Here is a 13,949-nt window from a genome sequence, read left to right on the forward strand (position 1 = left end):
CTATACAATATCCCCACGCAACATTTGTAAGCATTTAATCAGCGGCTGTTATCCCCGGTCGTTGCGACGTGGTACAAACGAAAACGGAAAAAAGGTTGAGGTATCTCTCTCGCCCCATTCACGGCTCGGCGCTACAGCTGTTTCACGTTGACATTCTGTGCGAGATGTTTGCTACGAGCAGTTACATGCGAGCCAGTGATGAGAACAGGGCGCTCTGGAAACAAAGAGGTCCATTAATGCTGCTCTTTGGATAAAAAAAAAAAAAGACCTCTGTCTCTCGCTCTCTCCCTCCACCCCTACTATGCCGAGGCTTGCCGATGTTGGAACCGTCCACACGGCCCGTGTGTAACGGCCGTTTGATGGACGGTGGGCCGGGGGAGAGGTTGTGAAGGCTGGGGGGGGAGGGGGGGAGTCGGGACTAGCAGGCTAGCTCTTCGTGACAGTCGAGGGCTAGAACGGAGCGGCGCCGTTTACGCAGAATATCAGCCCCGTTAGCCGGCTCATCATGGCTGCGAGCGGTAACAATCCATCACCTGGGATCGGAGACATCATCCAGCTGAACGTCGGCGGGACGAGGTGAGGTTTTCACTGGCGAAGGGAGCGTGAAGGGGAGCTGTTGACTGATGTGGTCGTCGGGAAGAAATTTGAGCTGCGGCTGCGTAGGTGGATGATGGTATCTACATGGCAGCCATAGATGTAATTAGCTCAAGTGGACGCACTGGTCTGGACTCTGCTTGTTAATTCGTCATGTATCGCCATGCCATTTATTCCTATGCAGGACCCCCCCCCCCCTTTTCCCTCCTCTCTCTATTCACTCACGTCAGTTTGCATCTGATGTGCACATAAGTTCAGCACTTCAAACGCGACACATTTTAGTCAACAAATCAATCTATTTTTTTTGTTGTTGTTGTTGTGATCGAACTTGTTTTTCATATTATTTAGATGTGAATATCAATTGTATTTTGTTGTCGTTGAAGGTTCAGCACCTCCAGACAGACTCTCATGTGGATCCCAGACTCATTCTTCTCAAGGTTGGTAGAATTTGGTCACCAGGAGTCCATCACCATGAAACCTCTCCAGCTGCTTCAGGGTGGTGCAGCATACCGATGCGATTAACATTAAAAAAAAAAAAAAAAAAAAAAATCACTAGTAGTAACACATTTGTAATAAACCCCATCTAGGCCGAGCCTTTCACATAGCTCATTCAATTACTTACTATCACTGCTGCTAGAACACGTTTGACCGCAGGCAGCTCAGCCTAAAAGGAAACCACAGCATTGTGAAACGTGGAATAATTTTATTGCGTAGTTAAAGTGAGGTACGGATGGTCAGGCCTCCTCCTCACACTCTACTATTCCGTGGATGGAAAATATCAGGGGACCATAACAACTGCTAAATTGCCGAGATTTTATCTTTCAACTAATGGGAAGAACATTTGCGGTTCCTCATCTAAGGGCGAGGATGCTCCCTCAAACTGAAACAGCTGATTGGGGCTGGGCAAATACCACAGGAACCAAGTCAAATACTGGGCTGAGCTCACAGTTTAACAACAGCTGACTGAGTGGTGCGAAATGCCTACCAGCCAGCCTGCCCGTGCACCTGTCTGCCACCCTGTCTCTGCATTCCCATGCCACAGCTGCCAGTGTTCAAATCCTTATTCACACATACTTGCAGAACAGGCTCGTAGCACAAAAATGTAACTCTTTTGCTTTCCTACCAGATAACACAGGGTGATTCGTGGAATCAGGTGGCCATCAGGGTTAACCTGTGTGTGTGTGTGTGTGTGTGTGTGTGTGTGTGTGTGTGTGTGTGTGTGATTTGCAGCTTGCTAAGTGGAAGGATATCAACACTTCGGGATGAAACTGGTGCTGTGAGTATTGTCTATATGCCCCATTACTGTAAGTGTTAAAGTCCTATGTCACTGTTTCATCCAGTGCTTCTTCATGTGCAGCAGCCTTGAATGGGTGATTATCCAAAAAAAACAAAAAACTCTCCAGCTCTCTAGAAAACAGGCTGTTTAGCCCTCTGTTTACGGCATCTCACAGAAACACTTGGTAACACTTGTTTTGCTGCTAATACCGATGTTTTGTTTGTGCCTTACTTGGAGAGCAAACAGTGAACCAATTTCATCCTGGTGTCGTGGTGGTCAGTGTTAAAATGTATTTGAGTGTTAAAATATGTCCTTTTGAAGTGTCTGAGTTAAAAAGTCAAGATATTTATTCTTATTTGTAAATAACATACGGACAGTTAATAATGCTGGAGCGGTGGTAGCCATGTCAAATATTGGTGGATATTAAACTGAATTTGTCAGTGTCAGTTTACCTTAAGACTGATGACTGGCCCACGTCTTACCTTGGCACCACAAACGCTTAGATGTAATGCATTAGTCATAAATTACATGGTTGTAAGTTATTATGAATCATATGCATTAGGCCAGTTGATTAGCAGTCATGAGGGCTTTGTCTTTATGCTGCTGTCATTGTTTTAGTTCTGCTGTTCTGGAATCCTATTCATTGCTGCAGCTTGATCCAGCACAGTAATTCCCTGGCATCGGGTCTGTCCTCTTTCAGATATTTATCGACAGAGACCCGACAGCTTTTGCACCAATTCTCAATTTTCTTCGAACCAAAGAACTGGACCTGCGGTAAGGAGCCAATAGGAAAAGAAGATTGAATTGTGACTTTAGGAAGGCACCTTGTCAGACTTTAACCAGGACGCCTGTGCCGCTTTCTCCTCTGTAGGGGCGTCAACATCAGTGTCCTTCGACATGAGGCTGAGTTCTATGGAATCACTCCTTTAGGTGCGTATCTGCACTAAGCTTTTTGAGAAAGTGGAAATGCTTACCTTGCACAGAGTGCCATACCGAGGCTGAAAGACCTGGTGGAAACCTCAGAAACTTCAAATCCCACTGTTTATGATATCAAGCTCATATCCAACTGCAGAAAATATGCACGCATTTGACGATGCCTATTGGAAAGTAAGGATATAAAGGCAAAATATAAGTGGCGTTCTGTTACATAAAATATGTTGATGATTTGGTTTCGATTGGTCAGAGCATTTTGTGTTTCCTGTTGTTGTTTTACTTCCTGTTTCAGTGTGTGTAGCTTCCCTTCATTGTCTACATAAAAGAGCAGGTTACCTTTGTGGAAGCAGATCAGCTGATTAACATCTCCGCAGCCACTGTAATGTGCTTCATGTGATACTGTCATCATGTAACACGGAAAACACAAGAGGCTGCTCGTACTAACGACCACTGGACTCTGTTATGTGTTTTTCTGGACGCTCCCGCCGGCAGTGCGTCGCTTGCTGCTGTGTGAGGAACTGGACCGCTCATCATGTGGAAGTGTTCTCTTCCATGGTTACCTGCCACCACCAGGTAAAACCACAGCCCACACTCAAAACAAAGCAGATGAGCAAACTTCAGTGGAAAAATTGTTAGTTTTCATTTCCTCAATATTTTTTTTTTTTTTTTTTTTTTTAACTCTAAACTGACACTGTGTTCTGTTGGATTCTCCTGTGTCCTGCCTCCACAGCCTTTCCTGCTCAGAAGTCCAGCCCCGTCTTAGCAGCCTCGGGCTCCTCGTCTGACTCAAGGTCTGGCCCCAGTGGAGTCGATGCCTTTGCTCGTGTTGGCCCCCCTCCTTCCCTCTCTGGATCTCCTGGAAATGACGACAATGAGAAACTGAGTCAGTATCTCAGAATATTGTAGGCACATTTAAAACATATCTAGAAGAACTGCTTCAAAATCTTTTGGATTATTAGGCTTATTTTAGGACATTAACTAATTTTCCGTACAGAAAATTAAACTAGACAGCTCATGTGAGATAAATTAATCCTGTCGCTCCACCTGCAAGTCTTGAAATTATGGAAGGATCAGGCAGGAGTTCCAACACTGACTCCTCTCAGGCATTAAGCTGAAACTTGGCTTTGTCTTTTTCTATCATTGATTTTTTTTTTTACGGCACCATAGAAAAGCAATTAAATAACCCCCCAAAAGATTATCTCAGCAGAAAAATATGACAGTTTTCGAAAAGCAAACTAAACTTTCCAGTGTACTGTTTGCACCAAGCATGAAGGAACAAATGCAGAGCTGCAGCCCAATCAGCTTCATGTCTGACACTGTCAGACTGTGCTGACTGGAAGTGCTGCCACTCTCATGCTAACGTCCATCCATGTTTCTGCACTTACAGACAGATGTGGGTTGCGTGTGTTTGTGAGAGTAGAGTAGTGTCCTCGCTGTGTTTATGTGTGTCCACATCTGTGTATGGGTGTGCACTAGCGCAGTGGCTAATGTGACCCGACACATCCTTTTTGTGCGCCCGGTAGCCTAGTTTTTACATCCGCCCTCTTTCTGCTGAGGAGGAGGCCGAGGGTGGAGCCTGCAGCAGCACAAAGGCTGGATGGGAATTTTAAAGGCTGCGTGCTGTATTATGGAATCATAAGAAGAACTCAAGCAGATGAAATGCCAAAGTCATCCAACATGTGATTGTATTTTTATGCGAGTGTGTTATTCTGTTTGTGTGTGTGTGCAGGTCCTGTAGTTGACCCCAGGAAGGTGCTGATCATCGCTGGACACCATAACTGGATTGTAGCAGCATATGCACACTTTGTCATCTGCTACAGGTAACCACCACACAGCAGTGCTCCCATCTTCCCTGCACTTCCTCAGCGGACGTTTTCAAATATTTATGGCGGCTGATGAGCCTCCACGCGGTGTCTCACGTTTCCCAACTCAATGCGTCTTAAGTGGGTTTTTTTCCACGCGTGTCTGCGTGCAGGATAAAGGAATCCTCCGGATGGCAGCAGGTGTTTTCCTCGCCGTACCTCAACTGGACCATCGAACGCATCGCGCTCAACGCCAAGGTGGTGGGCGGTCCTCACGGAGACAAGGACAAGATGGTGGCCGCCGCCTCCGAGAGCAACATCATCCTCTGGAACATCCAGGACGGAGGCAGTGGCAACGAGATCGGTGGGTGGAGACTCACTCCAGAGTGGTTTCAGTGTCGGCTCAAAGATTACGTCCTCGCTCGTCTGTGGCGTAACCACAATTTTCTGCTGCTGATCCATGAGTACAAAAAGATCAGAAGTGGCCAAATGTGAGGAACATCTCATCACTTGAGTGTTCATCATTTCAGAAAGCCAGAACACAGGGGGCTAGTTTGATTGCCGCACGCGAGCTTTGATATCGTCAGTGTTTTACGCTTGTAGTTTTTTCATTCTGCTACTAGATTCTGCCCGTCTAGTTGAGTTGTCATAACACGAATCACTGTACATGCTGCATACAGATGTTACAGTTGTTGCAATGCGTAAAAAGGTCCAAGGAAGTTATTCAATACTTATGAAAGGACACAGACAGGATATTGGCCACTGATCTTTAGGATACAAACAAACATATAATAGACCCACAATAGACAATCCCAGAGTTATGGTTACAGGAGGTCAGCTGGTATGGTATCGTTACACAAAAACACGAGAAAACAAGAGAAAAAGATGGGACAAAATATTTGTATTAATTAATTAACATGTACGCTTCTTGACACAGTCAGTGAATTAAACATACCGTACATTGATGGAAGTTGCATTTTGAATTTCTGTGCATACTCATGGTCAGCACAGTGCCATGTAAAAATCAAGTTGACAGAGTCCACACAGGGATGTTAGGGGCTTGATCCAACCGTCCACCTCACCTGTGACCTTGTCCTCTTATCCTCCACCCACCCAGGTGTGTTCAGTCTCGGGGTCCCTGTGGACGATCTCTTCTTCATTGGGAACCAGCTGGTGGCCACCAGCCATACAGGGAAGGTTGGGGTGTGGAATGCTGTCACACAGCACTGGCAGGTACAGTCGCAGCACGTGTGCACAGCCAGTGAAACATGATACTGTTTGTTTGTTTTTTACATACTGTGTCTCAGTCATTGCACTGTGCTCAGCGAGGTGGTTCACCTTTTTCAGGTTCAAGACGTTGTTCCCATAACCAGCTGTGACACTGCAGGATCCTTCCTCCTACTGGGCTGCAACAATGGCTCCATCTATTACATAGGTACGCACGTTTACGGAAGAGGATTAGGGCCACAAGTAGAGAAAAAAATTAAGATAGATTTTTTTTTTAAAAGTTGAACTGTTGAGTTAAAAGTAAAAAGAGTAAAGTTGACGCAAAAAAGATGAAATTTCTTGAATAAAATGGAAATTTTGCAATTAATGTCAACGTGAAGTAAGTCAAAATGTCAAGAATAAAGTGGAAAGGCTCTGCGCGCCAGTCTAGTGGAGTACTTCTGTTTTCTCCAGTTTCCTGATTATTGTGGGTGAACCTTGTGGGATTCATCTGTTTTCCCCAGTTTACTTTTAACTGTGGGTAACTGGGTTAATCCACCATCCCTTCATTCACAAAGATTCCGCTCTATTTGCGTTGACTTTATTCACGAAATTTCGTCTTAAAACTCGAAATGGAAACTGAAAATCTGTTGAAAATGTTTTTTTTCTCTTCTTGTGGTCCTAATCCTCGTTCATACACGTTTAAGTCAGACAAAGGAATTAAAAAAAAAAGATCCACTGCAGGATACAACATAACAAGTTTTTATATGTTTTTTTAATCCTTCAATTATCAACCCATTTTGACTTTGTCCTACTTTTTTTTTTTTTTACAGACATGCAAAAGTTCCCACTGAGGATGAAGGACAATGACCTCCTGGTGACAGAACTTTATCATGACCCTTCAAACGATGCCATCACTGCGCTGTCCGTCTACCTCACACCAAAAACTAGTCAGTATGACTTTTTTTGAGGTGTTGCTTCAGGTTAAAATGAGATATATTTCACAATGCATTCTGCCTTGCTCACCTAAAGCAACAAGAAATGTTGAGATTTAAAGGTCCAGTTTGTACAATGTTTGAGGAAGTCCCGTATTAAAGGGAGACTGCCTGACAGTGCGTTTTGTATTTATTGCACTGGCAAATCATAAATCAAGACAAAATGTGCACACTGGACCTTTAACTTGAAGCAGTTTTCAGAGCTGAGGTGAAACCACTGTTCTGGTTCTGCTGCCAGGCGTGAGTGGGAACTGGATCGAGATAGCGTACGGGACCAGCAGCGGCGCAGTGAGAGTCATCGTCCAGCACCCAGAGACGGTGGGATCCGGCCCGCAGCTCTTTCAGACCTTCACCGTTCACAGGAGCCCAGTCACAAAGATCATGCTGTCAGAGAAACACCTGGTGTCAGGTGAGGAGGAGGGGGAGGAAGACGAGGAGGTGCAGCTGGAGACGGTTGCTGCTCCCTTGGGTGGCTTCTGATTGACCTTTGTGTGTGTGTGTGTGTGTGTGTGTGTGTGTGTGTGTGTGTCAGTCTGTGCAGACAACAACCACGTCCGGACGTGGACGGTGACGCGGTTCAGAGGGATGATCTCCACCCAGCCGGGCTCCACCCCGCTGGCCTCCTTCAAAATCTTGTCCCTGGAGGAGACGGAGAGCCACGTCAGCTACTGCTCTGGGAACGACATAGGTCAGAGTGGACAGGAGATGATGGGGAAGATCTCACCAAACCGTAATCATTATCAATCATAATTTTGTAAATAGCCTATATGTACATGAATATAAAAAAGTATATTATAATATATAATATATAATAATATAAAAAAATTGTATTATATTGTAGAAGTTCCAGGGTGATTAGATATAGACATAAATATGTATGTAAAATATAAATAAATGACCTGAATATTCTTTATTTTTTAACTTATTCATGTGCTATAATTCTATTGCATGCATACTTCTATTTTTTCTTTCTGTGTGAAAGCCAAGAGACGGAGTTGCGCTTTCATAATGCTCATTGAAAGGTCTTGAACTGTGTTTTCTCCCCTCAGGTCCATTTGGGGAGAGAGACGACCAGCAGGTTTTCATCCAGAAGGTGATCCCCATCACCAACAAGCTGTTTGTCAGGCTCTCGTCCACAGGAAAGAGGTAGACTGTCCTCCAGGCGTCGCCTTCACTCCTCGAGCCTCCTGCGTGTTCACCGAGAACGTGTGTCTCTGTGCGTTTGTCAGGATTTGCGAGGTGCAGTCGGTGGACTGCACCACCATCACCTGCTTCATGGTGCGCGAGTGCGAGGGCTCCAGCCGGATGGGGTCGCGACCTCGCCGCTACCTGTTCACCGGCCACGGCAACGGCAGCATCCAGATGTGGGACCTGACCACCGCCATGGACACGGCCAACAAAGGAGAGGAGAAGAAGCGAGACGGTGAGGACGGAGAGAGAGAGAGAAGAGAGAGAGAGACGATGAGATGATGAGGAGGACGATGTAACATGTTACCGTTACGGTGTTCCTGTTCCACAGACGTGGGCGGGCCCTCCGAGGAGGAGCTGCTGCAGCTGTTGGACCAGTGCGACCTGAGCGCCTCCCGCTGTGCCACCCCGAATATCAGCCCTGCCCCGTCGGTGCTGCACCACACACGACTCAGAGAGTCCTGCTCCAGGTCGGCAACGCGACCGCCACCAGCAACTTAAACTTATGTTTAGAAAGAAAAAAATGAAAGCATCTGCAAGAAAACTGTTGAACCAAAATGTGATTTCTCCATCTGTCACAGTCTGCAGTTACAGACCCCAGACCCCATCCCTGAGGCCCAGGCTACCTACGGGGCCGTGCGGCCCTACCGAGAGAGCCCCCTGCTGGCCAGGGCTCGACGGACAGAGTCCTTTAACAGTTACAGGTGGGCATTTTCTCTGCCACGCTGCTGATTTGTTCTGCAAAGGGTTCGCAATTAATTATAGAAAAAAGAAAGAGAACAAAAATGAACCTCTGACCTCCTGCTGTCAACTCTTCCACAGAGACTTCCAGAACTTCAGCCTGACCCGGGGGGTCCTGGACGGCGCCGCTCAGACCCCCTCACAGGGCCTCGGCGGTTTGGCGCCCGACGGCCGGCGCTCGCTCTGTGACTCCGGGCTCGAGGACGGCGAGAGGAGAGCCTCTGCCATGGACTTCTGGACCTGCCGGACGGCCTCCACCAGCTCCGGGACCGCCGGCGGGGGTGCGCGGGCCGAGGGAGGTCCCGACTCGCCGAGGCAGGCCCCCGACAGCCCCAACCAGGGGGCTGACGTGCGCAGGAAGCAGCTGCCGTGGGAGGATGCAGGTGAAGGCGGGGAGGGGCAGAGGGCGGAGGCGGGCGCCAGGAGGAAGGGGGTCCTGGACGGAGGCTTCCTGGGCAGGAAGAGGGCCCCGCCTGTGCCCCACCTCTCCTCCCTCCCCTCCAGCTCCGAGGGGGGCGGCAGCGACTCCTCCTCTAACGCCTCCCCCTCCCCCACCAAAGTGACCTCGTCCACCTCGCCGCGGCACAGGAAGCTGGCCGCCGAGCCGTCCAATCAGGACAGCAGCCTGTGAGGGCCGCGTGTTGGTGGTAAAGTTGGAAAACCAAGGCTGACAGCCGTCATCTTAGCCAGGACGCTGAGGATGTTCCTCTCCCCAATATTTCAACTTCTATCGAGAATTAGAAACTTCCAACTTGCCTCCTGGTACGACTGAAGCTCCGTCCTTCAGTTTCCTACTTCAAGTGGTTTTAACGTTACAGGAGGCCCTGATGCCGCTGCAGTAAAGCTGTTTAGTGACTGCCGAGGTGCTGTGTTCCCCTCTCTCGCCACCTCGCATCTTCAAAAATATAAAATCACACACAGTAAATTTCTCAGCAGAAGAAAGCAGTTTGACTCAACAGATTTTCTACACGTTGCAGTTCAAACGCAGGAAGCATATGTATTGCTATATACAGTACATGTGGGGGAGGCTGGAAATGAATTCTTATGGAAACACTCAAGGAAAGTCAGGAAGCAGCAGGACCTGAGTGAGTTCTGTCTGCAGGGAGGAAGGACACTAACTGGAAGTGAAGCACTCGAGCGTTCTCTCAATAGCTGTTGTTGATCTGTAACGGACATCAACATCGACCGTCTCGACTAGGATGTCGTTGCAATAGTTGAATGAACCAGGAAGTCAAAACAAGCAAAATCCTTTCGCTGGAGTGAATACGTTACATTTCCATGTGAAAACTTCACAAAATCTCTGTCAGATTTTTTTGATATCCTCAAACCTCCTGGTGAATGAATGAGAAACACGCTGCAACCTGACAGTTTGAGTGTCTGACGGTTCTATTGCATCATTGATAACATTAAAGTCTGACAGCAAATCAGCATCGGGCAAATCTGAAGTGTTTGAAGCGGAGCAAAATCAGACTCATAATAATAATAATAATAATAATAACATGCTCACAACCCTTATTCATTCATTCATTCATTCATTCATTCATTCACGTTATTTTTCTACTGCATGAAATCCACCTACACTTCATCTCCATCGTCAAAAGGACCGACACGACATCACTTTACCCCCTGTGTGTACGTTTCAGTGCAGCTGACTGTTGCAGTGCCTTATTTAACTTGTTGGATGGCGATCAGCCTGTTTGTGCATTTCAAGCGAAGACTTCTTTTTCGCGTGTGCACGTGCGACCAAAGACTTGTGAAGACTCGGCTTTTGGCTTCGGCTGGAAGAGACGCAGCAGAGTGAAGTCTGTCTGGGTTTGAGTAGAGTGAGGCGACGGCGGCGGAGTCGATTGGCATTACTTCTTATTCGCGTCTCTCGGAAAGTGAAGGTGACGCCGATGCAGTCGCTCCTTTCAACACGTAGCTCGACTCTCCGACACACAACAGTTTGAAGGCATCTGCAGTAGCGCAGGAGGACGGGAGTTCACGGTGTGTATGCGGTGGTTGTGTGTTTGCGTGCGAGAGCTAAACCTTCACGGCAGCATTAGTTCCTCTATCGACGGTACTTTTTATATCTCATCTCTGAAAACTTATCACAGAAAAGATTTAAAAAAAAAAAAAAGCCCTTAAAGTTTATTCTGTATTGTTTTTATGTTTTGTTTTGTTTTTTTCAAATCCAGCAGCTACGTCAACTCTGACACGTCATCTCCTCTTTTGCTACTGTTGTTAAAAGATGTGGTCTGTAACTAACTGTACAAAGATGTACACTTGATACGCAACATAACCGGAGGGAAAAAAACAACATATTGGTAACAAAGTCCTGTAATTACGGAACAGAATTAGGGCCACAAGAAGAGATAAAAAAATTACGATAGATTTTTTTTCTTCGAGGTTTCCAATTTGAGAATAAAGTCGGAATTTAGATAATAAATACGAAATTTCGTGAATAAAATTGAAACTTTGCAATGTGGGTGCCTGTTGGTGAACCTTGTGAGATGCACCTGTTCTCAGCGGTTTACTTTGAACTGCAGCTAACTGGTTTAATCCACCATCCATCCAGGCTACTCGCCAATTTCCACTTTATTTGCGTCGACTGTATGCATGAAATTTCTACTTTATTCACGAAATTTTGTCTTTTTTTTAACGTCGACTTTTTTCACGAAATTTTGGCTTTACTCACAAAGTTTCAAATGAAAACTCCAAATGGAAACTTAAATAAAAATCTCCTTCTTGTGGCCCTAACCCTCTTTGGTATGTAATGGATGCATTGATGTGTGTGATGCCGTGTTGATATTTACACTGTTGTTCTCTGTGCATCGTTTTGTTCTTGTTATGCCTGTACTGAAATTAACATGCTCTTGGACCTAACTGCATTTGCACTTGCACTATTAAGACTAATATTTAAAGTAAATTGCCTGTGTTTATATTTTATAAATATATATATAAATATATATATATATATCTAAGACGATGAAGTTTTTAATGTCACTTTGTCATCATCTCGTGGTTCCGTCTCTGGCTTGTGTTTACATTCATTTACAGCCAGGTGTCACTGAGACACATGCATCATTTCTGTTGGCATACACTTCTCTATATCTCACTGTTTGACATTGTGTGCTATGTTGGAGGTGCTGTGTCATGTTGTAATACTACAGTTGCCTGCAGTACTCATGTCATGGAAACTATACGACTTTGTTGCTTTGCACTCTCAGAAGATGAAAAGGTCTGTGGTGAAGACGTGTGGAGAAGTTCCTCCATCAACATTCACATGTTGAAGAAGTCTTAACATCTGTATTAAAAAGTATACAAAGTCCCATCAGATTTCCATTCCTTGTTGTGTTTGGCTTTTTTGTGTAGCCACAAATCATTTTGATGTATTTCAATGCCCCTTCTTAAGGAAAAATATTTCATAAGAATAAAAATGAATCTCAGCTGCTTCACTAAAATCTCATACAAACAACAAAACGCATTCAAGGAAACTTTCTAAAGTGCCATCTTATTAAAAATGAATTAAAATTAAACTAAATGAGGAACTAAAATGAATAACTGAACTAAAACAAGGAACTTTTGATGAATTCAATTGAACTGAAGCCTGCCAGTAGTTTTTAGTCATTTTAATTAATTTTAGTTTCAGCAGCTTCTTTGATTATTTTTTTATTTATTTATTTATTTTTTAAATCAAACGAACTGAGATTCACAGAGCACAATTTTCATTTTATTTAAGCATGGCTGCAGTGTGTGTGTGTATGTGTGTGTGTGTGTGTGTGTGCGCCTCCCTCAGACTGTCATTTCAACTAACCTTCCCGCTCAGACGTTCTCCTCTCTGAGACGCCTTCTGTCGTCATTGTGATTTATGACTTTAATAAAACCCTGCATGTGTGTCCATTAGTGTGTGTGTGTGTGTGTGTGTGTGTACGTGCACACTGTCCCTTACAATCACTCCATGGGCTCTGTTCACAACCTCTCCCTCCTCCAGTGGCTGACAATAGCTGTGGATGTGGCTGTGACTGTTTTCCAAGTGTCCTTGTCACGCTGGCGACCTTCAGCGAGGGCGGCTCCTCGCCGCCCGTCTGTTCGCTGAAAAAAAGTTGCTTGACGCGCCCTCAGGGGGCGCTGCATCAAAACTAAACAACTGCTGCATAGTCATGATGGAGAAACCGGCCCTGTGCGTGGAGACATTTGGAGGCTGGCACACAAGGACTCAGCGGTGAAGAGGTGACAGATTGCATTTTGTTTTCACGCAGTCTGAAACAAATTTAACGCAAAGGTTTGGTTGTTCTTTAAGACGGGGAGTTTTAGAAGTTGACTTGTTCCTTGTCTTTTTTTTTCTAATTCATTTTCTAAAATGTACATCATTAACATTAACATTATCCTAGGGCATTACTGTTCAAAAAAAATCCAAATGGTAAATGTGTAATTTTACAGTTGTTTACTGCTCACATCCTGACCACGGATTGATCACACGAAAGATGAATTAGAGACGGAACAAGTGACGTGTCAATATTTAGAAAAATCTTTCAATTAACAGTCCTCCAAATTCCCAGAGAATTCTCAGCACTCCCAAAAAGAGAGGTGCGTCGGAGAAGGGTGCCACCCCTGAGTAAAAAAGCTCCTGCACACTGCTCGACTCTCTTCCTTTGGTTTTGTATTAAATTAATTAAGAGTCCTAGATTTATTTTTCCATCACTTAGCCCTCTGTTTACAGCTTCTTGCAAAACCGGTGGGTTTTAACTTCTTCCTTTGCTCGTTCGTCATGTTCGGAAGGAGAGAAAATCAATGAGGGTGTGAGGCGCTCAGGGGAAAGCACAAATCTGGCTGGGGTTGCTGACATCACAAAGGGCTGATTTCGAGAACTGCAAGAATTACCTTGAGATACTTTGCAAGAAAAACAGAAACACCAACGGATGAATCATCTATAAATAATAATTTTATACCTCAAACATTAATAATACTGCCAGTGTATAAAAAAAATATTTTTAACAATAGATAAGGCTTTTGTTTTTACATAAAACCAGCAACATGACATAATACAAATCAACATTTTGTTCAGATAAATACTGCTTCTATACACGCTGCTGCTATTCATAAATATAAGCCACATTTTAACCAGCTGTACTGCTATTAAATAAAATTCACATTTTCAGCTTCACGGTCGTAAATTACATAAATCACATTTAGTCTCTTTCAAATTGAAACGTTCAGCTCTGGTAACGAAAG

General features: G+C 45.0%; 1 protein-coding gene across 2 annotated transcripts; it reads left to right on the plus strand.

The window, feature by feature from the left end:
• The first annotated feature begins 102 nt into the window (after positions 1-102).
• Positions 103-12,391, plus strand: kctd3 (potassium channel tetramerization domain containing 3). Of its 2 annotated transcripts, none has more exons than XM_076050103.1 (19): positions 103-576; positions 978-1,031; positions 1,825-1,870; positions 2,571-2,644; positions 2,742-2,800; positions 3,296-3,376; positions 3,534-3,686; positions 4,533-4,623; positions 4,779-4,969; positions 5,723-5,838; positions 5,953-6,040; positions 6,645-6,761; positions 7,045-7,215; positions 7,339-7,536; positions 7,856-7,952; positions 8,036-8,229; positions 8,326-8,464; positions 8,576-8,698; positions 8,817-12,391. In XM_076050103.1, the coding sequence occupies exons 1-19, from the start codon at positions 506-508 to the stop codon at positions 9,364-9,366; spliced, it is 2,613 nt and encodes an 870-aa protein (XP_075906218.1). In that variant the 5' UTR covers positions 103-505; the 3' UTR covers positions 9,367-12,391. The 2 variants fall into 2 exon arrangements, with proteins under 2 accessions (XP_075906218.1, XP_075906225.1); XM_076050110.1 differs by having other exon boundaries at positions 7,339-7,494.
• Positions 12,392-13,949: the final 1,558 nt, after the last annotated feature.

The sequence above is a fragment of the Nelusetta ayraudi genome, unplaced genomic scaffold (genome assembly GCF_046127955.1).
Source record: "Nelusetta ayraudi isolate G7.1 ecotype Tasmania unplaced genomic scaffold, CSIRO-AGI_Nayr_v1 ptg000005l, whole genome shotgun sequence".
Taxonomy (NCBI): Eukaryota; Metazoa; Chordata; class Actinopteri; order Tetraodontiformes; family Monacanthidae; genus Nelusetta; species Nelusetta ayraudi.